Source organism: Phyllostomus hastatus, unplaced genomic scaffold, assembly GCF_019186645.2.
Source record: "Phyllostomus hastatus isolate PE091 unplaced genomic scaffold, TTU_PhHast_1.1 phas_contig_40, whole genome shotgun sequence".
NCBI lineage: Eukaryota > Metazoa > Chordata > Mammalia > Chiroptera > Phyllostomidae > Phyllostomus > Phyllostomus hastatus.
Genome location: NW_025333872.1, coordinates 82,637,947 through 82,664,617, shown reverse-complemented (window position 1 = coordinate 82,664,617; position 26,671 = coordinate 82,637,947). Strand labels below are relative to the sequence as shown.

At 36.3% G+C, this 26,671-nt stretch overlaps 1 protein-coding gene and 1 long non-coding RNA gene across 10 annotated transcripts in view; one reads left to right on the top strand and one right to left on the bottom strand.

Annotated features, from left to right (window-relative positions):
* Nucleotides 1-26,671, bottom strand: part of ADGRG6 (adhesion G protein-coupled receptor G6) — a 132,675-nt gene that overhangs the window by 41,879 nt on the left and 64,125 nt on the right. For 5 of the 9 annotated variants that reach the window (XM_045843308.1, XM_045843311.1, XM_045843313.1 and 2 more), the window contains exons 4-9: nucleotides 24,127-24,750; nucleotides 16,420-16,488; nucleotides 13,953-14,039; nucleotides 7,729-7,814; nucleotides 4,234-4,286; nucleotides 2,833-2,895 (exon numbers count right to left, since the gene is read on the bottom strand). In XM_045843308.1, the coding sequence (XP_045699264.1) occupies nucleotides 2,833-2,895; nucleotides 4,234-4,286; nucleotides 7,729-7,814; nucleotides 13,953-14,039; nucleotides 16,420-16,488; nucleotides 24,127-24,750 (982 nt within the window). The remainder of the gene's footprint in view (nucleotides 1-2,832; nucleotides 2,896-4,233; nucleotides 4,287-7,728; nucleotides 7,815-13,952; nucleotides 14,040-16,419; nucleotides 16,489-24,126; nucleotides 24,751-26,671) is intronic. The other 4 variants (XM_045843309.1, XM_045843316.1, XM_045843312.1 and 1 more) reach the window with 2 other exon arrangements.
* Nucleotides 18,897-25,992, top strand: LOC123821677. The gene is made up of 4 exons (XR_006786152.1): nucleotides 18,897-18,955; nucleotides 21,576-21,743; nucleotides 24,484-24,694; nucleotides 25,194-25,992. It is a non-coding gene; the product is annotated as an uncharacterized LOC123821677 (long non-coding RNA).

Below are 26,671 nucleotides of genomic sequence, written 5' to 3'. Positions count from 1 at the left end.
TGGGACACAGAGATGGATCCTAAAAGCCTTATCCACACTTCTGGCCCTACAATTTGAAGTAATATAATTTTTGGCTGAAACATAATCCCAGTTATAGTCAATAGCAGAAATCAAAACTATTAATTCAGCATAGGGGTGAAATTAAATGACATTTTTTTTTGTCAGGAAGAAAAGAAATATTTTCCCTCATATGTGAAAGCTCTGCATTTACAAGAGAGCTTTCATCTTCATATCCTGAGGAGAAATGAATAATACAAAGTAGGTCATTATGTTGTCAATATCAGTTACTGTCCACATGCCAAAGTCCTTGCTTTTGAAATAAAGCACTCAGTGGAGCAGCACTGTATATTTTATTTATGAAATTCTGGGGCAATCAATAAAAATGAGGCAGTCAGAGTATTAATATATTTGTAGTAATAAAAGAAAAGAAAGAGTAAGTGAAATATTTGCTGTTGAAGGTTAAGTGAAGTTAAAGAATAGTTCCATTTTTTCCCCCTAAATATCTACATGAATCTCAAGGACAAAATGCTCTACTGTTTTCATAATTAACTTTGATGGGATATTTATCTCTAAAAGGATCTGCTTAATGTTCATAGATAAGCCATATTTCAAGGGGAGACAAACATGGTTGTGAGGGTAACAGGGAACCACGATGACACTGCTGAACACGGCACATGAAGAAGTAACCACTGATTAAGTTACCCCTGAAAGATAAGCTTTGGCACTCCAGTGCCTGAGAGCCTACATGTGGGATTGTGACCTTTTACTGCTCTTGAAAATTGAGAAGATAATTAGCACAATATAATGTGGATGATATTAAATACCTAATTCAGCAACTCAAGAATGACCATGTATTGTCACAGGTCTTATCTGGAGTGTTTTCCTCTCTCATCCTGAAAACTAAAACTACTTTATAGTTCTGCAAAGTCACATTCTATCTGTTGTTACCATCAATCATTCTTTATTTGAAGAAACCAGTCTCTGTGGCTTTGGTTTCCTGTCTGTCTAGGTGATAGAGTGTGATAGCATTATCTGAAGCTGTGGTTTGTGTTCAGTGTTACAGTCAAATTGAAAGGAAAGTTTGGAAAAAAGAGTGTGTGTAAACTAGTAGACTATGGTTTAAAAAAAAAAAACTATGAGAGACTATAAAGGCTTATCAAGAGCATTGGAAAGCAGAAAAAAAGAAAGGGTGGGAAAGAACATAAGAATACATTTTCAGCCCTGGCTGGCGTAGTTCAGTGGATTGAGCGCAGGCTGCGAACCAAAGCATCGCAGGCTCGATTCCCAGTCAGGGCACATGCCTGGGTTGCAGGTCACGGCCCCCAGCAACCGCACATTGATGTTTCTCTCTCTCTCTCTCCCTCCCTTCTCTCTCTAAAAATAAATAAATAAAATCTTTAAAAAAAGAATACATTTTCAAACGATGTCAAGAGTTCATACCAAAGAAAAACTAAATGTGTAGGTTACCATATATGGTATCTTAGTTTGCTCTCCTTATAGTTTTCTGCGAAGGTACCCAGTGGTTTGACAGACAGGAAACTGAGATTTCATGATTTTAAATGTCTTTCAAGCAAGAGATCCTGAGGTGCTGACATACGCTGATGTTGGCTGACTGCCGTGCTGCCGGGCTGCAGAAGAATCTCAGTAGGCAAACTGAAAAGGGCACTGCTGACCTCCTGGGAGAGTCTACCATTGGTGATGCCCTACACTAGGGCTGCCCCAGGGCTAGACAGTGTCCAGCAGAGGGATCCTGGGCATCGTTGGATTCAGTATTCAAGGCTCAATAGGATCTAGCTCTAAGGGTTGGAGAAGAATTATTTGGCTAAATAGAGGAGAAACATCCATCAAGAATACAGTATTAAAATACATGATTCTTTAGATCATAATGGAAAAGGAATAACAACAAAATAAAAATAACTTTCCCTAATCAGATGGCTCAATCCAGTCTGTTGTTTATGGACAAAAATGATAAGCTTCAAATAAAACTTCGAAGATTTTTTCCTAATATTGAATAGGAAAAAGAAAAAAAAACAAGAAGGAAACTCCCTGATTAACTCTCACATGAAAATTTGTTTTTATCTTCTTATAGTAAGAATATATCACCTAAAAAGAATTTTATTTCATTATTACGATTATAAATCCATAATTTAGAGTCTGTCCATTGAAATTGAGCAAGACTTATGTAAACTTTTGCTCTTCTAGTCATTTTCTTTATTCTGTGGAGATGCAATATAGTATAAACACAACTAAACTAATTGCGTTTAGGAGTTTAGGTTGTTTTCAGTAGATGGCACTCTGAATAGCTAGCCCTTTTATGCCAACTGCTTATGTATGGTGGACACATCCATTAAATTATCCACCTGCTTATGTCATGATCTTAATGTAAATTTAAAATGGAGATTTCTGAAAATTAACTGATGGCTTTCAATGCAGAAAATACTCTAGCACCTATTACCCATATTAATATAGGCTATCAATCATACATAAATACCTTATTTTTTAAAATGCTACAACAATTTTATTTTTCTTTGATGGTCTCTTTGAAATGAGGTAATGGGTTATCATAAACTAGAAATAGTAATTCATCCAGGCTAAGTTTCCTACTTCTGAACTATTTTTCATCAGACATATATTTGCATCCAGTCTGCTGCCTTACAGTTTAAGTTATAAGAAAAAAATTAGTGTGCATTGGTGATAAAGAAAAAATCTAAATGTGCTATGTGATTAAAATGTTTCTCTCCTATCTCACTGGTCTAATTTATCTACCAGAGAGACAAGACCAAGGGCAGGAGAAAGCGCATCATATTTTCTGTAAGACTTTCTCAGTGTTACCTTTGATCATTCACTATGCTTCTCTTGACTTTAATCTTGTCCTCTTCCACGTTCCGGTGAAAACTGGAAATAAAAATACATATATTTATTATCCACCTATCTGGCATGCCACCAAAACCAGAATTTGATGTGGCAAAAGAAAGAAGCAAAATGCACATTCTAAGCCAGTATTTCCAAATGTCTGTTTGGAGGTTCTAGATTTTTCATATACATGAGACAAAGTGGCTGCACAACATAATTTAGTAATTATGTTCCGCTGCTCTCTTTTCAAGATTCACAATGCATGTTAGTATACTTAAGCATTTGAGATGTTCTGATATACAGAAAGCTATTTCAGTTTGCTCAGTGATGTACCATACTTTGCCATGTACAATGTGCATTTCTCTTGCCCAAATTTTTGAGGGAAAAATAAGGGTACACATTATACATGGGTAGAACTAATTCTGCATCTATATAAATGTTTTTAATTCTTTTATTTATGCTTATGCATTAAAAGTGTAACTCTAGAAAGCAATAACTATATCTGTATGTGAAACAATATCCTGGAATGTGATAATTGGTTTTGTTTCTAAATATAAATAGATAAGTAGAATTAAAAAATTAAAACAAAAGATTTTTTTCCTGTAAGTTTGGGCCAAAAATGTGGGTGTGCATTATATTGGGGAGCTTATTCTACATGGCAAAATACGGACTTCATGAACCCATCTGACCATCCAATACATTTCTTGGTGTTATTACATTTGTTGGGTACACAGCATACCTGCTTAGGGTTCATGAGATACATTTTAGAAAGTTCATTTTAGTATAAAACTGTGAAAATAAGATGCAGAGGAGCATATATATATATATATGCTACTATTTGCTTGGGATTTGGTGAAGTATTTAAATAGAAGAATCGTGAAAGGTAATTTTAAAAAGCTAAATTGCAATCAGACTGCAGGTGCAAACTATCTTCTACAAAATAGGTCTCCAAACTGGGGTGCTTGCAACCCGGGGGTGCTCTAGATGACCTCCTGGAGTATGAGAAGAAACTAACAGAACTTCTATTGAGATTATATATACACTCTTTAATTAGTGATACATTATAAGAAACAATATATTAGTTAAGTAATACACACACATATATGTGATTTACTTAAAATCACAAATACATGTTGGGAGACAGGCTAAATTTTATTTAAAAATAAAATGATTAGGATCTGAGATCAAAATATATTTTTAAACTGTGGCTGTAAATTGATACTTTTGAGCAAATAACATAATATAGAGTTGTTTTTAGAAAGATTATGAAAATGGTACATGTGCATGTGTGTGCTTATGTGTGTAGGTATAATCAGAGAAAGAGTAGTATAAAATTAGAAAATACTTTTTATTTTCCAAATAATTCACCTGATCATTTACCTGATATTAACTACATAAACAGTGTAGTTCCAATTTTGGAAGGTTGAATTGAGCTGAAAAATACAATGAAAAAGGGTGAGTTTTGGTAACACTTAAAAAAACCTGAATCAAGTTTCTTCCCTCCCAAAAGATAAGTTGTTATTGGACTAAGACCCTGGGAAAATCCCAGAGAGCCAGAGGAGTGAAAGAAAGGTAAAGATAAGAGTTACTGGATTATAGTATGCCAAGAACTTTACAAATGTTATTTCTTTCAATCCCCAAACAACTAATGAGATAGGTATTATCTGCCCCTGCTGTCTTTTAAATGAAGAAACTGAGCTTCCCAGAGATGGAATAGCTTGCCCAAGGTTACCCAAGTAAGAAAAAGCAGATCCCAGATCATAACCCAAGTTTGTCTGTCTGGAAACACTATACTTTCCTCTGTAGCTCATATTGTCATGGGCCACGAAGTTAGTCATAACACTGAGAAATTAGTTGTAAGAGGGTACGTAGGAAAGATTAGCACCATAAACACCTTTTGTATTCTTCATTCAATAGACACCAAGGTGCAAGAACACATATTTTTCTAGTAATTTATCATCTCGTAAAAATGTTAGCAGTAAGACAAATTATAAGTCAACAATATAAACCTTAAAACAAACAAAAATGAAATTCAAGATTTTTGAGAACTATGTTAATTATTATTTGGTTATTTAACAGTCTTTTTAGGTCTCAGCAGAAAACTTTGTAATGAAGAAATGAATTCTTCTCAATATAAATAATAAATTTTCATGATGCATTGTCCAATAAAATCACAAAGCAGGATTATCTCACTGATGTGAAAATCATATATATATATATGTATGTGTGTATATATATACACACACACACAAACTTCTAAATGGTTTTTTAGGTCATGTTTCATATGCAGATTTGGCTTTACTTGGAAGCATTCCAAAACTGAATGTCAATTCTAGGAAATTCTGGCAAAAAGTGTTAAACTAGCTTTAAATTGTGAGCAGTAATAATATGAACCAGGAACACCACTTGTGTTTTCTATGGTATCAAGTGTCTCCTTCGGTATCTTGCACCTTAAACTGACAGTGTCCAGGAAAGCTCAGCTTTAGATGAGAATGACCCTGTGCTGAAAAGCATGCATGAAATGAACATAAACATAAAATTATACCTCTCTACAGCAGACTCTCCAGTGAATGCTAATTTTTGAGACTCCTAACATTAAATATAGTTTATTTGAGAATGAAAATAGAGTTCTATGTTTTGAAAACATTCTGAGGTTAAAAAAACAAAACAAAAAGAACAATGCTGGAGAGAAAATGGTATGCAATAATACACTCCTTCTGTAAAGACAGTTCTGTTTAGGAATTAAACACCTTCTAGTGCTTAAATTAATTACTGACGTGAATGTGTCATTCCCTAAGTCAGCAATAGTGTTTTTCTTTGACTCCTATTAGAGGATTTCACTTTTATCACCAATTTTGTAGCAGAGTTGTTAATTAAATACTATTGTTTCCTGTGGTCAACTTGTTTTAAAGGGTGTTGCTTATAAGAATAAGACTGTTTTCCTATCATTCAAATGTGATATATGTACAAGGGGGGGACTCAGGAAACACTGGAATTATCTCCTGGAAGGTGGGCCCCTTGTAGCCCAGGCTTCCCCCACTAGGTGAGTGTTCTAGGAGCCCATCTGGATCAGTGCACCAGCTGGCGTTGCTGTGAGAGGCTACATTCGACTTCAGTGAATTTTTTTTTTGAAGACTCTTTCAACACGTCTGCCCATTTCATGACGGGTGGTTTACGAGCACATCTGTCCACACCGTGCTGAGTGTTCAGCAGTTTTTGACCAGAAATGCTGTGTCCCCCGGTCCTCCTCCTCCCTATTCACCTGATCTCGCCCAAAGACTTTTTTCTTGTTTCCCTGGATGAAAAAGGCCTCAAAGGGAAACATTATGCCAATGTGGGAGATGTGAAACAAACCAAAACTGGTAGAAGCACTAAAATTCATCAAAATCGACGAGTTCAGAAATGTCTAGGTAGGTGTACTGCATCAAATGGAGAGTACTTTGAAGGTTAATGAACTTTAAACATGTAAGAATAAATACATGTTTAATAAATCGTTTTTATAAATAAATTCTAGATTTTTTTGAGGTCCCCTCTCATATATAAAGTATTGTATTACCACCACTATCCTCAAGGTATGGTTTAACTTCCTTTTGACACCAAGGACACATTTATTACTACACACCTACAAGAAGTTTCTTGTAGGTGTGTAGAAGTTTCTTGAAGTTTCTTACTTCAGAATGCATATGCAAGTAACTTTATTCACAACAACTGTTTGAACTATAATAGCATTATATATAAAAAGTAGTACAAAGACCCATAGTATGCCATACATAGGAAAAAATAAAGAACTAATGAAAATCTGTGAGAAATAAAATTTTTGAGATGGTTATGAGGAAGCAACAATGAAAAATATCCATGTGTTGTATGTGTAATAAAAAACATTAAAGTTTTTTTAATTGGAAATTACTAAAATTTTCATCAATATAACTTAAGTAAATTATATCCTAAATATCTATCAACAAAAGATTTAAAAAATGAAAGACATACTGGAACCCTACATAGTGTTTAAAAAAAAAAGATAAAGAATGTCTCTATGTACTGATGTGGCAAATCTGACAATAACAAAAGTAAGTATAGAATGGTGTGTAAAATATGTTACTTTTAGTGTAGAAAGGATAAAATAGTCTTATTTTCTTTTATATGCAGAAACAAATTCTGGAGCACCCCCAACACCAAAAAAAGTGACAGTGGTTTCCAGGGTCATCTCCAGGCCACGATGATGGACAAGGATGGATGAAAGATTTTCACGACACTGTGAGCCCCTCCCTGAAGTCATCAACAGCTTCTGCGACTTGAAGCCAAACGATGTGTAGTGATGCTAATGGTATCACAGGCTACTTGATGTAAGAAAGACTTAAGTGCCTGTGGCATCTCGTCGACGTTCTAACAGAATGATGACGAATGAAATAGCATTATTCGAGGACTTGCTCTGTTATCTTTTCGTACATTTTGGTTCTGGCTCAAAAATATTCCAATAATTAAATAATAAAATAAGAAATATACTTTCAAAAACAGTGCTGAAAATGTATGCATGCAATAGTAGATAAAGATACCAACATACATTTCCATTTGTGTGGCATTTTTTTTCTCTCTTTTCCAAATTTTAATTTATTTTTACAGTTTACATTCAATATTAATTTGTAGGCTCCTTATTTTCTTGTCCTTTTTTCAAAAGCAGCTCTCTTTCTACGCATAAGCATAATACCTCACTTACTAACTGATTTATACATTTCTAGTGAACCGTATCTGTACAGTTCTATGTATCTGTATGATCTGTGGGTCAAGATACTCAGATCAGAAAGCAGTGGGGGCTTTCCAGATTTCCAGAGGTTAACAGTGTAAAACCCAAAAAAGAAACTTTCCAGGTTCACTTACCCATTCTGCCACCTTGCTCTGTACTTTTACCTCAGGGTGACGAAGGATGTTTTGAATCACTAAGGAAATTCTATAGATAATTCCATCTGTCCATTGGAAATAGGATTTAGCCCATTAATTACATTTTATAATCATATTACATTTTATAATCATATAATCATCAATGTAAATTTACAATCACATACTTTCATACAGGTTAACAGAAATGCCTACCTAGGTACAGAAAACTTCTGAGACATTTTTACTTTGTGCTCACTAAACTTTGCAATTTCTTAGAAAGAGTTATTGATTAGTTTACTCTTAGACAATTAATTCATTGCTCCTAAAGTGTTTCTTTGTATTTTTAAGTTTTATGTATTTCTGCTGTCCATGGTCTATAAAGGGGTGGTGTTTTCATGTACACTTTGATTCTTGTAACAAGAAAATACCCTTTCTTTTTGCACACCACACGGAGTTCGGCAGGTCAGACGAGAGAGGCGGTGGGCAGGTGGTAGTCAGAGGAGGGCAGGCTTCCCCCTCCTCCCCCTCTGCCCCTCATTCTCCCTTTCATCTCTTTCCCCCTCAAAGCATTCACTTCTGCTAAGGCGTTAGGTTGGAAGTCACTCGATTTTTCATCAAAATTCCATAAATGGAGTCATTTGTACCTCACTAGGGGAAAAAGAACAATATTTGCAGATAAAATTTCAATTAGCTTGCTTTAAGAAAGAAAGCAATACCAGAGAAAATTCGGCTCTTTACTTTCAGGGGCAATCTTTAAAGTAGTGTGATACACACACAGACACAAATCATCACCAGCCAGGATCTGCTAAATCTCTGTAGTTGCCTGTTACAGGGCACCTTACTAAAATATGACAGGTTACTGCAAGAAAAAAATGTTTGAGTCTCCATTATTGTCAGTCATCTTTCTTCATGCTTGCTATGTTTCGGTATGTCTTAAGTAAAATATGCACAGAAAATGTAGGAATATATAATTAAAACAAGGATGAGAAATAGATTTAATAAAGATTTTGAGGAGGCAGTACAAAACAAAGTACAAAAGGATGCTTCTGGAAATTCCCAAATTTACCAATGTGCAAACTGCAGTCTAACTATTAAAGGAATGTTTTTCTAGTATATGGATTGTAAATCTCATGGAAAAAAAAAGCGAAGCCACTCCAGAATGTAATGTAAATATATGAAATTGGTCCAGGTCCAAATGAGGTTAGTTTATGCAGATTATGTTATGTCCACTTCTGAAACTCTTTAGGTATTTTAATGATCTTGAATGGGGATATCCCTTTAAAAATCCTCTAAATGAAAAGATTTAGAGAAAGATGTTCAAAACAAATATCAATAATTTGGAGAAAAATAACCCTTTTCACACTTTAGATCTCATCATATCAAATCATGAACATTCCGAATGACTGAGAGGAAATTCAAATTGCACAGGTCCCAGATTCTGTTTCCTTGGGGCTCTAAGGCGCTCTGTGAATGTTCACTGAAGCCAGCGGAGTCCTGAGAAGCCACCACTAGAGGGGGACCTAAAGCACCCGTTGGTTAAACAGTAGAACTCTTTACCTCTCAGGAAAATACTGCAAAATACTAAAAATCAGTGTTTTTAATCACTGGCATTTCTGAAATCTTATAGAGGCATCCCCATGCTTAAGATATTTTTCTTTATATTTTAAATATTACCTACCTCACTTTTTTTCAACTCACTGTTTTTATAAACAAGAAAGACATGCAATATCAGAGGCAGCCTAAATCAATTCATAAATATAGTACTTTTTTTAGCATTATACTGCTTAAAGCAAGTGAAATGTGTGAATATACCAAAAAGCCCCTAGCATCTTGTGCTACAGATTTTCTTATGCTATGGATTGTTATAAAGTAGTCTCTCTTCAGAAGCCTTGGAATGCGGTATTTTTATAATTAGCTCAGAACTACTCAGCAGAGGCTACTTGTTATACTTAAACAATTTGAATCATGTAGTCAACATGTAATAATGAGAAATGGCCAAGAGTGAACTGTCAAAGTAACATTAAATGTCCACTGAAGGGCTGGTGGAAAGGGTTTTGAATTGCAGCCAAATATCCAGCTTCCGCATGGCCGATGGAAAATGCACAGTTAAGACACACGGATGCAAGCTGCTCCCTGTCATCCTTGCGGCCAAGCTGTCTCCTCCCATATATGTTACAGCTCCCACAGTGTCTCGGTAGGAAAGCTATTCACAAATCTTCCTATGTTCCAGAGACTTGACAAGATGAACGTATTGTCCTAATAGTGGCGTCCAGGACAGAAGACGACATTTCTACTGGAAAAAAGTATTTAAGAATATCTCTCTCTTCCAATTGGATAGCTCTTTCAGCCATGCAGGACTTCGAAGTAGAAATTACGACTTGCCATTACATATGTGGCATTAAAAAACCTCATTCCTGCCTGAAAGTTTCTCTCCAATTAATTTTTCCTTTTTGTCTTCTTAACACTCTCGTTGGAGTTTCTGGGAAAATACAGAAATGACATTACTTTATCTACTCTATAGTCAAGGCTGTGAAATGCAGTTTTGAAAGGTGGATTTTAAAGTATATATTTTGCCCTGGCTGGTGCGGCTCAGTGAATTGAGCATGGGCCTGCGAACCAAAGGGTCAACCGGTTCAATTCCCAGTCAGGGAACAGGCCTGGGTGGTGGGCCAGGTCCCCCAAAGGGGGTCATGAAAGGCAGCCACATACTGACGTTTCCCTCCCTCTCTTTCTCCTTCCCTTCCCCGTCTCTAAATATAAATAAATGAAATCTTTTTAAAAATTTGTTTAAAAAATAAAAATAAATATATGTATGAAAGGATAGATGTTAAAATATAAAGGAAATGTTCACTCAGGTTCAAGACTCTTTCTCTGAACCAGTGAGAGACAACTATAGTGTGACAGTGGCAGGTGCACGTGACTGCAGTCCTGCTCATCTCGTCCTCACGGTTCTCTGTGACACCCGGCGTGTGGAGCCAGACTGACTGCCGCATCCACACAGACACCGTGAGGTGGAATTTTCATCCGATTGTTAAACGTGTGTGAGACACCGGAAGCCGTGTTACAATTTGTACTTGTAAGCTTGGCTTTTAGAACCATAATAAATACTAACAAAGTTAGCTCCTTACTTGGAATTAACTTTGCTGACCTCGCAAAAGTTAAAATATTCAGTAGCACTAGAGTGATGCTTCAAGTATAGAAAGTAGAATTTTGCATGAAAACAGTAATCAGTCAAAGAGCTTTTATTGGGAATAGAAAAGGCTAAAAGATATTTGTGGAAATGCCTAGATTATCCATTATTACCTGAAATATCTGTTTATGAAAAGTAGCTTACAAGGTAAGAGTTTCTTAGTATATAGTCTGAGGTATCAGATAAAAATCCCATTGAAAATAACAAAAAGAACTTGGCACAGAAAAATAGGAACATTTGTGAAAGCCGGGAAAGCACATTTAATTGATACAGTACACTGAAGAAATACCTCTGATTGTCAACCAGTTTGAATCCCTATCCCCTCATTTGGTAGTCCAGAGTTTAAAAACCAGATAAGGTAGAAGGATAGTTGTGCCTCTCTTTCTTACAGGAAACAAAATAGATTGTCTCGTAGGGCGTGGGCAAAAGCAGATTTACAGTTGTATGTGAAACACGGAGTTTATTCTTGTATTAGTAGTTACTCATGATTGTATTATTTTGCATATGAGCAACTGTAAACCTACTTTTGCCCTGCCCTGTGTATCAGATCAGAGGCCTGAGAATGTTTACTGCATCGGCTTCCCGAGGAATAAAAAAAGTGCATTGGAACTTGTTGACAGCGTGTGAGTGATCTTAGTCCGGGATATAACATTAAATCCTATTTATTCACAAGGTAAACAAGTAATTCTCTCTGCAATTACTTCCAGTTTGATTACATCAAAAGTCTTATTTAGATTATTATCTATCTATAACACTTTGTTACTACCCCTTTTTAAAGAGATGATAAAAGCTTCAGGCGCTGAGATGTAAGAAAGCAATAGGATATAGGGACACTCCAATAACATTGCTTTTATTATGTTTATCTTCACTTCTATTTTAAAATAAGTTGTTATGGTTTCATTTTACAATAGTAATATCAATTTTCCCATGCAAATAAAAATGTTTAGGTAAAAAAGTAAGCCAACTTAGGAAAAAAAACTATGAAATGGAGAGTAGAGGTGGATCAAAGATGTGGTAAAAAAAAAAGATGCACAAATTTGAGTATACAATTTTGAGAATATGGCCACTACATGACAACCTATGAATGTTTTAAAATATTTTCAAATGCTTGTATTATATTTTTATCAAGAATCATCTGAATTAGCATTTTGTTCTTTAATGTGGTCAAGTCCAACCATTTAACTGCTTCTAACATTTGCTTGCTTTGTTGAAACTCCACTGGAGGTTATGACGCAGAGAGAGATGAACTAAACAAGGCTCTCTTCAAGAATGTCAGAAATGACATGGCTGAGTGAATACAGCTCTGCTCCACCGAGTCAAGGCCTCTGAAGCGTCACATAAATGTTCTTGGGCAGCAGAGGATGTGCCAGTCCTGGAGGGAGAATGCCACAGAGGCTCTTTGTATGTTCATACAAAGAGCGAAATACTTCGTTAGAATTATAATATTCCCATCTACTGGCTGGCGTCCATGTGAAATATGCACTGGAAACTTCAGCTGCTGTTGCTTTCTTGGGGGTTGCTGGAATTTTTGCTCCATCATAAATCTCCTTGGTGTAACTACCAGAATAACCATAAACACTTCCCTGAATTGATGTCTTTATAACCCTTTACATTTCATGTAAAATATTCCGTACTTCCAATTTAAACATTCTTTCAGAGGAAGTTGATGTAACCCCGAAGCCAAAAGAAAAAATGAACTATGTGGGTTTCTTTTCTCCGGGTTTCGGTCCCTCGTGATATAATACAGATGTCTTGGCCTCGCAACGTAAATGACTGGAGTTGAGACAATTCCTTTGTTCCTAATACCTCATTTTTGAGAATATTACTGTACTCGAGGCAATGGTGCGGTCACCTAACTGGAATGTCTCTTTTTCAGAAGAAACTGAAATTACTTACTCTGAATTACCAAAAGTCTACGTATGTGGTCTGTATAGGCAACACGTTAACTAACAGCTCAGTTCACCAGGCATGTCCCCGGCTTACTTGTTTTATATAACTGCTACATTTGAAAACTGCAAATAATATAAATAGAAAAGTATATACGAAAGAAAAAAGGCAAGATGTATTGGTAGTTACTTAAAAATTTTTCAACTAAAAATTGATTTATGCCCTGGCCAGGTGGTTCAGTTGCTTGGAGCATTATGTCAGACACCAAAAGGTCATGGGTTTGATCCATGGTCAAGGTATACGCAAGTTTGGTCCCCAGTGCAGGGCCAGGGGGCAGATGAGGGGAAACTGATCGATGTTTCTCTATCATATTGATGTGTCTCTTTCTGACCCCATCAAAAATATCAATAAACATATCCTCGGGCAAGACAAAGAATTAATTTATGCCCTAGTTGGGTGGCTCATTTAGTCAGAGCATCATCCCAATATGCCAAGGTTGTGGGTTTGGTCCCTGGACAGGGCACCTGTAAGAATCAATAAATGGATGCATAACTCAGTGGAACAACAAATTGCTGTTTCTCTCTCTCACTCCCTCTCTCAACTCAATCAAAAAAACTGATTATGATTTAGTTGATGGACAATCATGTTTTAACCATTATTCTTCAGTAAATAGAAGCAGAGAGCAAATTATTGCCATATAAAATGATTTAAATGTCACATATACTAAACTTAAATTTGGCTTTCATCAAATTACTAAAATTAGCTTTTTGAAATTATAAAATCTTAAAAAAATAGTTTCCTGAAGAGAATAATCTGACAAAATATCACAAATAATTTTTTTCTGAGGTCTCTAGTATAATATATATTCATTCCTTTTAATTAAATGCCTTTGTCATAAAACTTCTTCAGAAATAAATTTTAGCTGAAAGTACAGAGGAGCAATACTGGACATGAACTCATTCCACTGGTCATTAGAAAGAGGGGCTCGGGAAAACCAAGTGCTATTTATTTCTTTTCCTAGTGTTGCAAAGATACTGGTTGATTTCAATAACAGGAACTTTGTTGAAACATTAGCTCTTTCCACCTTAAAAGACTTTTTTTTATCACATGAGACATACTACAAATATAAAAGGTAATAATTTCTTACCATTCCTTTGTTTATGGATTCTATTAGTAACAGGCATGTTAGTGGTGACAGTAGGTGGTGTAGCACTAGAAGAGTTTACAGTAGCTGCTAATAAAGATGAGAAAGATGCAATTTTAATTTTGCAAGGAGCACATGACAGTTAATATGGATAAGCAATCTATCATTAATTTATGACAATACATGGAGGAGGAATGCAAACTATTTCTTGCCAATAACTACCACAGACTCTAAGGTTATAATGCATAAACTAAAGCGATGCTTTCTACGGCACATTAAGAATCAGTTCACGCAGCCTTTGGTACCACATTGCAAGAGTCTGTATCTGGCATAAAAGGAATGGAGGAAGAACTTTCAGATTCTAGACCTAGGTCTGCCATTAACAGGCTGACAGGCACACAGAGAATGACTGAAATTTTCCAGAACTCAAGTTTCCTAAGTTTGTAAAAAGAAAAAGTTACAGAAGGCAGTCTCGACGGCACCCAACAGCTTGAAAATTATCTGAACTGAGTTAGTTTTCCTGATTCACTGAGCATAGAGAAACAAAATCTCAGAGAAAAATGTATTTCTCCTTGAGAAGGTAAATATAAAGTAAAATTAAAGAGAATAAAATGTATCGACTAAATCAATTATTTAAAGGTCCCAATAACTTTACTAAACAGTGATGGACAAAATGGATTCCATACAGACAAGCCTTCTAGGGCACATTTTTAAAGCATTATGCCATAGATGCACTTCTGCTATTCTTCAGGCTCTCAAAGATTAAATCCTTATGCAGTGCTTTGATAACATTTTTGAAGGAATTCTGAAGGAGCTATACAGGGTGGGGCAAAAAGTAAGTTTACAGTTGTAAGTATGAGAGACAGAGTTAAAATGAAGCTCTAGTAATAATCGTAACTCGCATGTCTTTTTCCACATGAACAACTACAAATCTACTTTTGCCAACCCCTGTATGACTAGGAAAATGCCCATACACGTAATTTTCCTTTAGTTTATCCTAGGAGTACATTTGTATTAAATGTACATTCAAAGTACAAAAACCATTTGTTATGCATCTCTAATGTTTAAAATTACCTCAATTTAAAACTTTTAAGTGGATGCACAAAGAATTACCTTCTAAAGGGTCATTAGACAATACTAAATTCCTTGATTCAAAATATGCATTTATTTCCAAAGTATGCATTCTTAACTAAAATTTTTTTCCACTTCAATGTAATATGTAATATTTAAAATAGGGATTCTTGTTGAAGTCTTTTAAACAAATTATGAACTGTCAGTTACATTTGTCTCAATGCAAAACGCATTGATAAACAGGAAAATGGTTTTTTGGTCACTGAAGACACAGGAGGGAAAAAAAAATAGCTGGGCTTCTTGTCCTGTGACCCAAGGAAATGGAATAATAGGTATCTCAGATTAGAAGAAAAACTACAATAACTAACCTTTAAGAACTTTTACATCTTGAACTAGGCAAAAGTGTTTTTTTTTCTTTCATATAATTACTTTTAAACTACACTGAGTTCATGGAAACTATTTAATAATTTTATTTTCATAAGGTATCCATTGATAACATCAAGGATCATGTCTCAGAAAGGAAATAAGATAATAAGGAAGCACAGCCCCACTCCCACACTGGAAGTGCAGAAGAAACCTTCAGTTCCTATCCATTTATTCTCACTTCTACCCTCTGCCGTGTTCCTCCTAATAAGAGATCCAGCTTTTACAAAGGGCATGATCATGATTCTTAGTGTGGTTTATAGAACATGCTACTTCAAAGAAGTACATAATAGAATGAATGAATGAAAGATGGATCATGGGAAATCAGGAAGAGCAATAATAAAATTAAAGCAAAATACATTATTATATTAAAACCTAAGGGACTTTAATTACACATTATTTAGCATGCAACTGTTTAGTCCATCATATGTAATTGGAATACTGATCATAATATAGTCATTATGCATTATGATTAATAAAATGATATTAATACTAATTCAATATAAGCATTTCATTTTAATATTTGTTATATTGCACATCATAAATGGTCTCATGTCTTTGTCTTAAATTTAACTGAATATTCAATTTAATTTTTCCCCTAGATTTTTATATATTAATCCTTTTTCAAAACACTGTGTGACTGAATTTATACTGGACCTTTGCAATATTCATGAGCAGACATAGAGGGGAAAACATGAAATCAACCCTTGGTTATAATCATTCACATAATCATTCACATCTAAAAAACTCAGTGTTTTATGGAAATGTGGTCATCCAGTATGTGAATGCATTCTTTCTCCACATTGTCCGTCCTGTGCACCCACGCAACTAAAACACATCCAGAAATTCTTCTGTTTTTCTGGCTTCTGGCTTCTCCAAAGAAAGTTAAGATAAAAATTAAAACAATAAAAACTACATTATGCAAAAGAGCAAGGAGAAAACAGAGAGACTCCAGAGGACGATGCTGCTTCCCTACCTTGGCAGAGGGTCCCCAGGTCTGCACAGCTGGCCAGTTCTGCTGCTGGCAGCGGGATTAGGTAGGAACCTTGAGGAACACAGAGGATTAGACAAGTTTGACTTCAGATTTAATGTTATCCAGGAAAAAAATCACAGATCACATGTTTGGTATCATAGGAGCAGCCCTAGAAGAATTCACCAGTCATACTCTATCTAACATTAAGGCAGTCTCTGAAAGTCCTGGTGTCATAATTCCCACAAGTGTAAAGTCAGGTTGTTGAAATAACCCTCAAAACCCTCAACTCAATTTACTTGCCATCCACACATGAACAGAAAAGTCTGTGTGAAAAGTTCAGGGCCTTTTCACATAATAAATTATACAGCTCTGGTGGAAATTCATATAAGTGAAATAATACAAACATCAAAGATAAGTTTCAAAAGTAAACTTGGGTATGAATACTCATAAAACGAACATTTTCAGTTCCTAAGCACTAACATATGCCATATGCAATTCCAGAAATACGTTTCTGGGATTTCAACTTGGTCTCTGTGTCTTTCTATTTCAAGCTTTCGCCGACTCATCCCGAATAGGAAACGAGTTTTGAGCTGATTTTTCTAGTAGGGGTAGTGGGTTCTCCCTGTCACATTAACTCTCCCTCTGACAATGAGCAGACTTTTGTGAACAGGTCGAGGTGAGGGAAGACGGGTTAAACATCCCAAAGCATATTTCATGATGAATGAAGACAGAAGAATAAAAACAAACACACACAAATACATATATTCAATTTTAAAAGGGCATTTCTGTAATAGTGATTCCATTCTAATGTTTAAACATTTTTCTGAACTTTCCTGTGGAAAGGGTACAGGTGAATAGAGCAGTACAAAAGGATGAGCCAGCAAAAGATGTCCAGGAAGATGGTGCACATAAACAGAAAGCTTCCCCAGTTTAACAGCATCTTCGGAGTCACGGTTTCTTCCTTTTTGCCTGCCTCACGCACCTGGCCCAAGGAATCATGTTCCCTCAGAAAGGCCCAGCCCTACAGGCAGTCTGTGATGTTCACTGGCACAAAGCTCTCATGACAGATCTTTACATGCTTATTCAATACAAATTCACTGACTTTTATAGTGAATGAGGCACAGGGGCTCGAAGCATACTTGGAGGTAATGTTGCTGCTCTCAGAGAGGCATCAATGGGAACTGGCCTCACACTTCCCTGACTGATGTGGTTAGTGGCCCAAAGGAGGACGTGACCAGCAGCTCGGTGACAAGGGAGGATGGCACAATCCATTACAAAGAAAAACTGTGAAGAATATGAGGATGAGTCACTCTGTTGCTTACGGGAGAAGAGATGAAGATGGACATTTCTCGCCAACAGAATTACTGAAACACATATACCAAGAAGGCAGTAAGAGATCTGGGAACCCAAGTGACATGGCATTACTGGCTATTTGTAGAACATGGGTAGCAGCGATCAGCTATAGAGGTGATGGACAGGAGCCTTGCAGAGTGCAGGGACACTGTCCTTCTCATGATGGTGTATCCCATCCACATAGCAGGTGGGTGCCCAAGGTTTACTCAATAAATTACTCAATGAATGATAAATAGCTACTCACATTTTAAACTCTTAAGAGAACAAAGTGAGAAAATTAGATTTAAGTTTGAAAACACCGTTGAAGCTCCAAAATCAGTTAAAAAGAGGGGAGATACAAGAAACAAGAATAATACTAATGATTGAGAATTCGTGTCATGCATAAAATGATGGTGGACAGAAGGAGACAGATATAAGACGTTTGAAGATAGAATGCATAGGATTCAGTGACTTTTTGAAACAGGGGAAAAAGAAAGGGAAGAAGATGTTTTTCTGCTTTCCAGTTTGAGATATTGTTACATAATACTCTTATAAAAACGGATAGGAAATACTAGAAAAAGAACAAACTTTGGTGCGGTGGGCTAACCGGTAAGTCCAGTAATGGAAACAGTGGTGTGCCTATGAGACACCTGGGTCCATGGCAGTGGTGCACAATTTTGTAAGAGGTCCAGCCAGGCGGTGCTCCACAGAAGCTAAAGCTGCGTCTGGGACCCTGGAGCTAGAGTGCAGCTTTGAAAGGACACAAGGATGCAACCATTGATATTCCTATATTTAATGCTCTGATATTTTTTAAAAGAGTTACACAGGTGAAAATAGCTCCTGTAGAAGGTGGTTTCACAGAATTAAAATGAAGACAGTTTCGTGGAAGGTGTGGCAATAGCAAGTGAACCAGAAAGGTCAAGAATGACAAAGATTTAGGAGACCTTAAACTTTACACGGGAACTTTGGTAGCAGCTCTCCAGAAATGAGTTTCAGGAGCATGGGAACAGCGAACTCTAGACTGCCAATGTTTGGTTGAGGGGCCAGTGCAAAAAGGAAGCTAGGCTGCGACAGGAAGCAGAGATAGGGAGGGGGGCTTTTAAACACTGAGAGTCCTTTGAAACACTAAGTTTGCTTGGACAAGTGTGCCGTGAAAAAAGAACATTTGCGGAGGCAGAAGTTGAGGGCAGCCTTGGACACAGCTGAGGTAGAATTTTATCTTCCAGGTTTTCTGCCTATTCTTTTTCCCCACACACCTAACTTATGCCCCCTCTTGAGGGACTTCTATTCTCCTATAGGTACTTGGATGTTAGTAAGGAACTCCCAGAAAACCAAAAAGCTTTCCAAATTTACAGTGACCGAGGAAATGTCAGCCAGTGGAACAAGCAAGAGAGGAGACCCTTGGCTGGAGAGTTCCTGTGCTTCTCAAATTGCGCAGGATGTTGGCAGGCAAAGGCTCCCCAGGCCACGGCTGGCGCTGAGACAGTATCTCAGGAGACAGAGGGAGATAAGGGGACATTGTTGTGGGAAAGAAGTTTGACCGCTAACCCCATGTCCATGGCAGTGTATCAGTAAGCTTAGAGGTAGGAATAAGGAAAGAAAACCAGAAGAGTTATGTTGTTATAGTATGATATTTGACAATTTTCTTTAACATTTTGTCAGTGTCATTTATAGTAACAGGTATAAATTTCAATATGTGACAAACTCTTCTTGGGAAATTGTAACATTTACTTCTTGCTACTTAAGTTGTCCCTTGTTCCTCCTTAGGCACTTAAAGTTTAGCAAATGGACACTATACATACTCAATAAAGAGTATTTTATGATGATTCATATAGCAACAGATATTAAATTTGGTGATTTTGGGGGAATAGTATAAATACAAATGAAGAGTCTTATTAGAGGGAAATTATTTTGAAAAAGAAAATCTTATATTACAAAAACACCAAATTATATAAATACTTAAAATATAAAAAGTACACATAATTTTAAAAATTCTAATGAGTTCCATGTTCAGCATATCTGCATAAAAAGTCATTATGACTATCAATTTTCCTAGGCCACCAGATTTACAAACCAGGGGATCATTAAGCAAGGGGAGCTCTCCCTCTTGGATAAAGATATCTTTATCATCAAGGAATTGTTTTCAGAATGTAACCTATGTATGTTCCCTGATTTTTATAGATAGCACAAAGGTGTTTAAAGGTATTTACTTAATATTGACTACAAAATTTAAAGCCAAATTTCTTTGAAAAAAATGTCATCACTGAAAACAGGCAGTTGATGAGAAGCTGTAAATCTTTCTTTTCCATCTGTTTTTCTTCTAAAATTATGCTCCTCAAAGGAGTCACTACTTATTTACATGAGCTGTGGGGGAAAAGCCTGCTGTGTGGCCAACAACTCACCTCATACTCTATTTAATCATAATCTGAGTAACAGTAAACAGCAATGAACCCTTAGCATGAGTTACAATGGGAAAAAATAATCTCTTTCGATTCTTTTTTTTTACAGCTGTGCTAAATTGAATTTTACAATTTGTAAATAAATTGATTTCAAATAAAATTATTTCTGAGAGCCATTTATGCACATAAAGAGTTTAAGCATATCCAAGTAATAAAATCTTTTCTAAAGATAAAGTGACTTGATCTTTATGGTTTATATACAATTTGGTAATCTAAAAATGTTGGTTGAAAATTTTTTAGGGATAAAAGAAAGGAGCCAATAAGGAGTCCCAGTTTGGGGGCCACGAAGAACAAAACTGTAATAACTGAAATCCAAGAGTGGATGACGCCTTAGTAATTAAGTACAAAATCTTGGCAGTGAAAACATTAGTTGGTACAAATCCAAACATTCCTAAAAAAGAATAACAACGAAGGTGGATACTTACAAATTGTGTCTTATCACGATAACCACAGTGGCTAATAGATGGAAGTGCTTATTAATGCTAGTTAAATAGATGTAATTTGTTGGAACTTAGACCATTCATTGAGTCACACTGTGTGACACCTCAGGAAAGAGCGGTCGGCAGTAAGATAAGTAAAACTGGTAGAGAAGGCATTGTCCTTTCTTTGTGAGAATTGGTGGACACCAGCCAGCACCTGAGCATGAATCATAACACAGGCAAACACTCGCACCTATAATTAAAGAGTCCGAGAAGAAAATTGTCTATCCGTGGAGGTCATAAAACTGAATATGTTTACTAAAATTGTTCTAAGAGAAAGAATGATGCTATATAATAAAAAGAACTGCTGCTAAATAAAGCATTTCATTCTGGAAAACACTGATAAAATTAACCATGTTTTTAAGAAAACCTATTGAAAATGTCTTAATTGAGGTATATTCCCCAAGTGTGCTTAGAATTGTCTAGGAAAACAAAGAAGTCCAATTCTAAAATTGTTGAAACATTTCTTGATTTTATGGAGGCTAGAATAGTTCAGATTTGAAACTACCAACAGGATGTTTCAATGTAATTAGCTCTGTCCTACTATCTAGGAAAATTTACTTAGTGATAGACCTTTAGAAAACTCTGTTCATTTTCTATCACAAGTTGATTCTGAAATAAAAGTTCTTATTTAACAGGCATTGTCAGGCCGATGGAATGTCAGGCATGAAATTCTATTTTCCTATTGGTCACTGTACTGAGCATTAGTTGTTGGAAAATACTAGCACCAGAAACAGCAAGCCATGACATCCTGGGAAAGAGAAAAGGTTAAAATGTTAATAGAGTGTACTTTTTTTTCACTTACTGAAGTTTTGCTTAGCTAATAGGCTTAGATATAATCTGCGTTACAGGTATTTCCTGGCAGTTAATAAGTGACTTGGTTCTTCAGCTCCCGAAGCTGATGATTAAACGGCAGGAAACTCCCTCACCCTCTCCTGTTATGACTCCTGAAACTTAGTCCAGGATATCTGAATCTATGGAACGCGGGTGTTCGGTGTCACCTTGGAATGTCAGGAAGACCACGATCGAAGTTAAAGGAATTCAAATCACTGATTAGGTAAGCTTGTGCCACTCCTTGGAATGAAATCATTTTGAAAATTTATAGATGACTGTGCTATGTGAGCACGTACCTGATGTATTCCAGTAATCTTAAGGCTTGGGAAAGGAGTTTTAAAGGCACTATTTAAAACAACTGAAAAAAAGAAAAAGAAAAACTCATGGGCATGGCTGTGTTCCAGTGAAACTTTGCGGAAACAGAATGCTGCCATAGGCCCTCTCAGTTTGTCTACCCTGGTCTGCAGGATTTCTTAGAGAGATTTAGGGGTTCCTGTACAATATGTCCCTCAAATTTTATTATATTAAGGCATCTAAGAATCATTGCAGGGAAGAAACCTTGTTAATTTTATTTAAAACAAATACCATTTTAACACCCCGGAAGGCTGGTGTTTTCCCATGGAAAGCTCTCTGGCTGGAAGAGATGGCTCCTGGACCTTCAGAGTTCTCACCTGGGAAAGAGTTAGCCCACCTGCCCTAGTGCTGCGTCCCATTTTCCAACCCTTCTCATGCTGAAGGGTGGTCTGAGGTATCCTGATGAAGAATGAATGGCTCCAAAACCAAACTTTCTGGGTTCAATTCCTGACTTGGCCACTGATTCACAGAAGTGACACTGGTTAAATTCCTTAAGCATTCTGGGCCTCAGATTTCTCTTCTGCAAAATGAGGTTAATGATGAAACCCACACTGTGAGAGCTACATTGCAGAAAAGGAGTTAGCCTGGCTGCAGTGCTCTCAACAGCACCTGGAACATAATATGCACATTCGATTAAACTATAAATTAAGTACTAGCTATTATTCACATACCTACCTAGCCAAATTCTTTTCTCTTTCTTTTTCTTTCTTTCTTTCTCTTATTCCTTTGGTTGCCAGAGTGCCCCACAAGGAGACAAATGTTGAATGGTCTGTATTAGGACTTTTCACAATGACCGAGGACTTGGTGAAAACAGGCCCCTCGACTAAGGATGTAGGCTGTGTACCACTGCCTGCTTCTCCATTTCACCAGCCCACACCAAACCCACACACTTGACCTTCTCAATTTCGTCACTGAGTAAAAGGCTTCTCGGGAATCCCTGAAGGTGTTCTGTACCCAATCAGACCGAGAGGAGCCGGGGAACACCATTAGCTCTTACAAAGTTCCACAGTCTCCTTCTGGAATGGGGTCGTGGTTTACCTTCTTTTCAACAACCCACAAGGAAATAGCTCTCCAGTGACATCACTTAGTAGCCTCCCAACATCTGCAGGAGTGTTGTGACCACATGGAGAAATGGGTTACCCACACAGAAGGGCAGATGACAGCAGTTCCCCGGGCCACAAGGGCAAATGCAGGTCACAGGGACTGGGGAGGTGGCCTCAGGTCTTCACAAGGGGTCCTACTTAGTTCAAAGTATTGGGAACAGATTTCTGACAGAATCCGCTCCAAAGTTACACACAAATTACATTTTAATATTAGGCCCCTTCTTCTATCCTTTAATGAGAATTCTCTCTGTGACTAAAAAGTATATAGCATCTACACCTTAGATTTGGTCATATAACATTCAAAAGTGATGATGAAACTTTTACATTTTGTGTCTGATTAGTCCTGTACTAAAATAAGGACTTCTGAAATTGATTTATGTAACTAGAGAATATTTGATAGATGCCTCTTTTAATATAATTTGTACATAGAATTATTTCTCTAAGCATTTTTGCATTTAGCTACTTGCAATACTGTCATGCTTAAAGGCTCTCAAAATGCAATCAGAAATAGATTATTTGAAACAGATGATAAAGTTCATTTTCAAACAAATAGAAATAAAAGTTCAAAGAAAGCAATGATAATTTCCGATTATCAAAGATTTTCCTTAAATGGACAGTTGTGATCTTTAATACCAACTGTTTTTAGGTAGTGGTTGTTTATTTAAATAACATAATGGAAATTTCATTCCAGGATGATAAAAATCAGCTTTTAACTGTATCACCTATGTGATTAAAAACAATACCATTAATTTCTTTTGCTTTCGGCCTGGAATGAACAGTTCTATTTGAGACATGATAATTACAACTATAGTTTGTTGGTAGTAAAAACTGTGTGATGGTTTATGACATAAATAAAACTTAAAAATGGCAGGACCACAAGCTTTGATTGAAAAAATATGGCTTGTAATCAAATGCCTACATAAATAGCTGAGCAGATAACATTTGAAAAATAAAAAGAGCTCATTAATGCTAACTACCTATATATACATACACATTCACATGTACACATGCATATTACATACATATGTAATTATGTATGTATACACATATATGTAATTATATACACATGAATGTATGCATAATTTTTTGTTGACAAACATATTCATAGAGCAATGCTTCAATCAAAGAGTTAATACGCCACAGACTCACCACAGCTCAGGTTGCCTTCGGCTTTCAGAGCTGCCGTTGGGATATTCCAAAAGTCGTTCTGCCAGTCGACCACATTCCCCTTCACATTACAGCTGAGGTTGGAGAGCGTTTTGGAGTCCATGGTAAAATTCCAAAGTCGAAAGTTATAAATGTCCCCTTTTAGAGAGGCAAATTCAATTTGATCGGAGCCCAACAACAATTTCCCATTCCCAAAAATAACTTTATTGATGGTAGAATTACATGGAACTGCTTCGTAATTTCTTTTGAAACTTACACCCACAGAGCCCAAAGAATTATTCCAAACAATGCAAAGCTGCTCGAAGCTTTCTGTGAAAATGTCTTCTTTATCCTTTACAGGTAACGCGCTGTTTAGCAAGCATTGTGAGCCAGACAGAGTTAGAAAGTAGCCATTCTTGGCCTTTCCAAAGCTGAGTAACTGTGTGAAGGATGCATTTGAGTAGGAGAAAGCCATCCATTCGCCGTCTTCCTTGCCAATTTTGTTTGCTTCAAAACAGAGTGTGAAAGCACTGAGCTCCGGAATGGAGACACTTTTTGCAGTGGATACCTGGTATGTATCTAATGTCTGGGGTAAAATGACCTTTTGATTCCTTAGGGACACGGCAACTAGGAGAAAACACGATAACAGATAAAACATGTTGACCTCAGATATGGACTAGTCAGATGCAAAACATCTGATACACCCAGCCCCTCCACCACTCTACCAATTGACTTCTGCCCGCCACTCCCCTCCTTCACTAGACCCTCTATCACTACTGCGTTGCCTTACACAAATGATAATAACAGCAAAAAGAAGCCCCATCCATTTAAACTCTAATCATGGTTGGATCTCACACCTCAACCTTTGAGGTACAGTCAGCCAAGTTAATAACAAGTATTTTTCTTAATCTTAGAACTGAAAAACAACAAACCACAATTAACAACTAACAGTTTCAGGAAAGCTCTACTTATACGTAACATTTTTGAAAATATATGTGACTTTCAAATAATTCCTAAATATAATAACTAGTAATTCTATTTTTGATTAACAATTGCCTTTCTCCCTTCAGACACCCCATACCTTACTCATGTTCCCTACCAGGACGGTCATTCAGGAACAAAGGAAAGGACAATTCCTCTGAGGAGAGGGAGTCTAATACAACAAACTACAAACATGGAATTTTAAGCTGTATTTCTGGACTACAGCATTTTATTTCCTTGATGTTTGAGCTCGTGGTTGGGAGGGCAGAAGATGGAACTCCCATCCCAGCTCTTCCACTGTGCCATGTGACCTTGGATATGTTCCTCACTTTGCTCTGCTCTAGTCTTTTCATCTGCACATTGAGGGACAATGGCACCTATGACACAGGTGCTCAACAGGAGTTAAGTAAGTTAATACCTGCAAAGCACTAGGGAGGTGCTTCTGCATAGTCTATCTGTAGCTTGTATTGATTACTAATATAGATTACTACTATTATATGCATAAAAATCCAAAATAAAAATACACTAGCCTATTCCTTCTGAACATATATGAAAATACTAAATGATACAATGGATTTTGCCCTATGCTAATACAATAGACATTGTGAAAGATTATGAACTAATTTGAGAGAGAAGGAGCTCTCCTAAAAAATACCGTTTAATACTGGTTTCATATGAAGGCTAGTTCAAATATATTTTAATACATACCAAAATAGGTCTATGGCAAAAACGTCATTTTAAAATAAATATTCTAGTTAAAAGTCCATGATGGAATTTAATAGAATTATGTATTTTAGTGTACTTTTATAATATCAAGCAGTTTACAGGTCTATTGACCTAAAATGATCTTATGCAGTATGAACCCAGTGCTCTACACATGTTGTTAAAATAAAAAGGCTAGAAAGAAGTATGTCTCTCAGTCGTGTATTAGTGGTTATGGTTGGGGATATACAAATAGGTAATTACAGTTTGCTTCTTTTCTATTTTTGAATTTCCTGTAATACTTTATAATTTTAAAAAACATTATTTGAAAAATTAAAGCATGTGTTTCAATTAGCCACACAAATATCTATTGTCAATTACAAACAGTAAAAACCCTGCTACCAAAAACACAATTTATAATGATGAGAGTCATTTTCATAGTGGTGCCTTTTTTTGTTTCTTTTCTTGATACATGGCATCTACTGAAGTCCTGGAGAAAAAACTGTGGAACTATATCTCAGTTTTGAAGCTTGAGTGTTCCTTAAGCAAAGACAGGTTTTAGAAAGAATAGAATTATTGAAATGTTAAGATATGCCAGAATCTGGGAAACATGTTTGATTAAAATATGTTTTCTTTCCTTCAATTGCCATTTTTCAAGAGACTTTCCTCAGGGAATGTTGTTTATTAGCTTAAGTTAGAAATTGCTCTTTTAAAATTTTATGCTAATTTTCTATATTTGTCCCCTTCCATGGTTCCTTGAAAGGGCAACATCTTGAAAGCCTAAAATAAAATGATTTCTAAATAGAAATGTTTTAAACATCCAATGGAGAGATGCTAAAATGACAGATTTTAATCATTAGCTGTG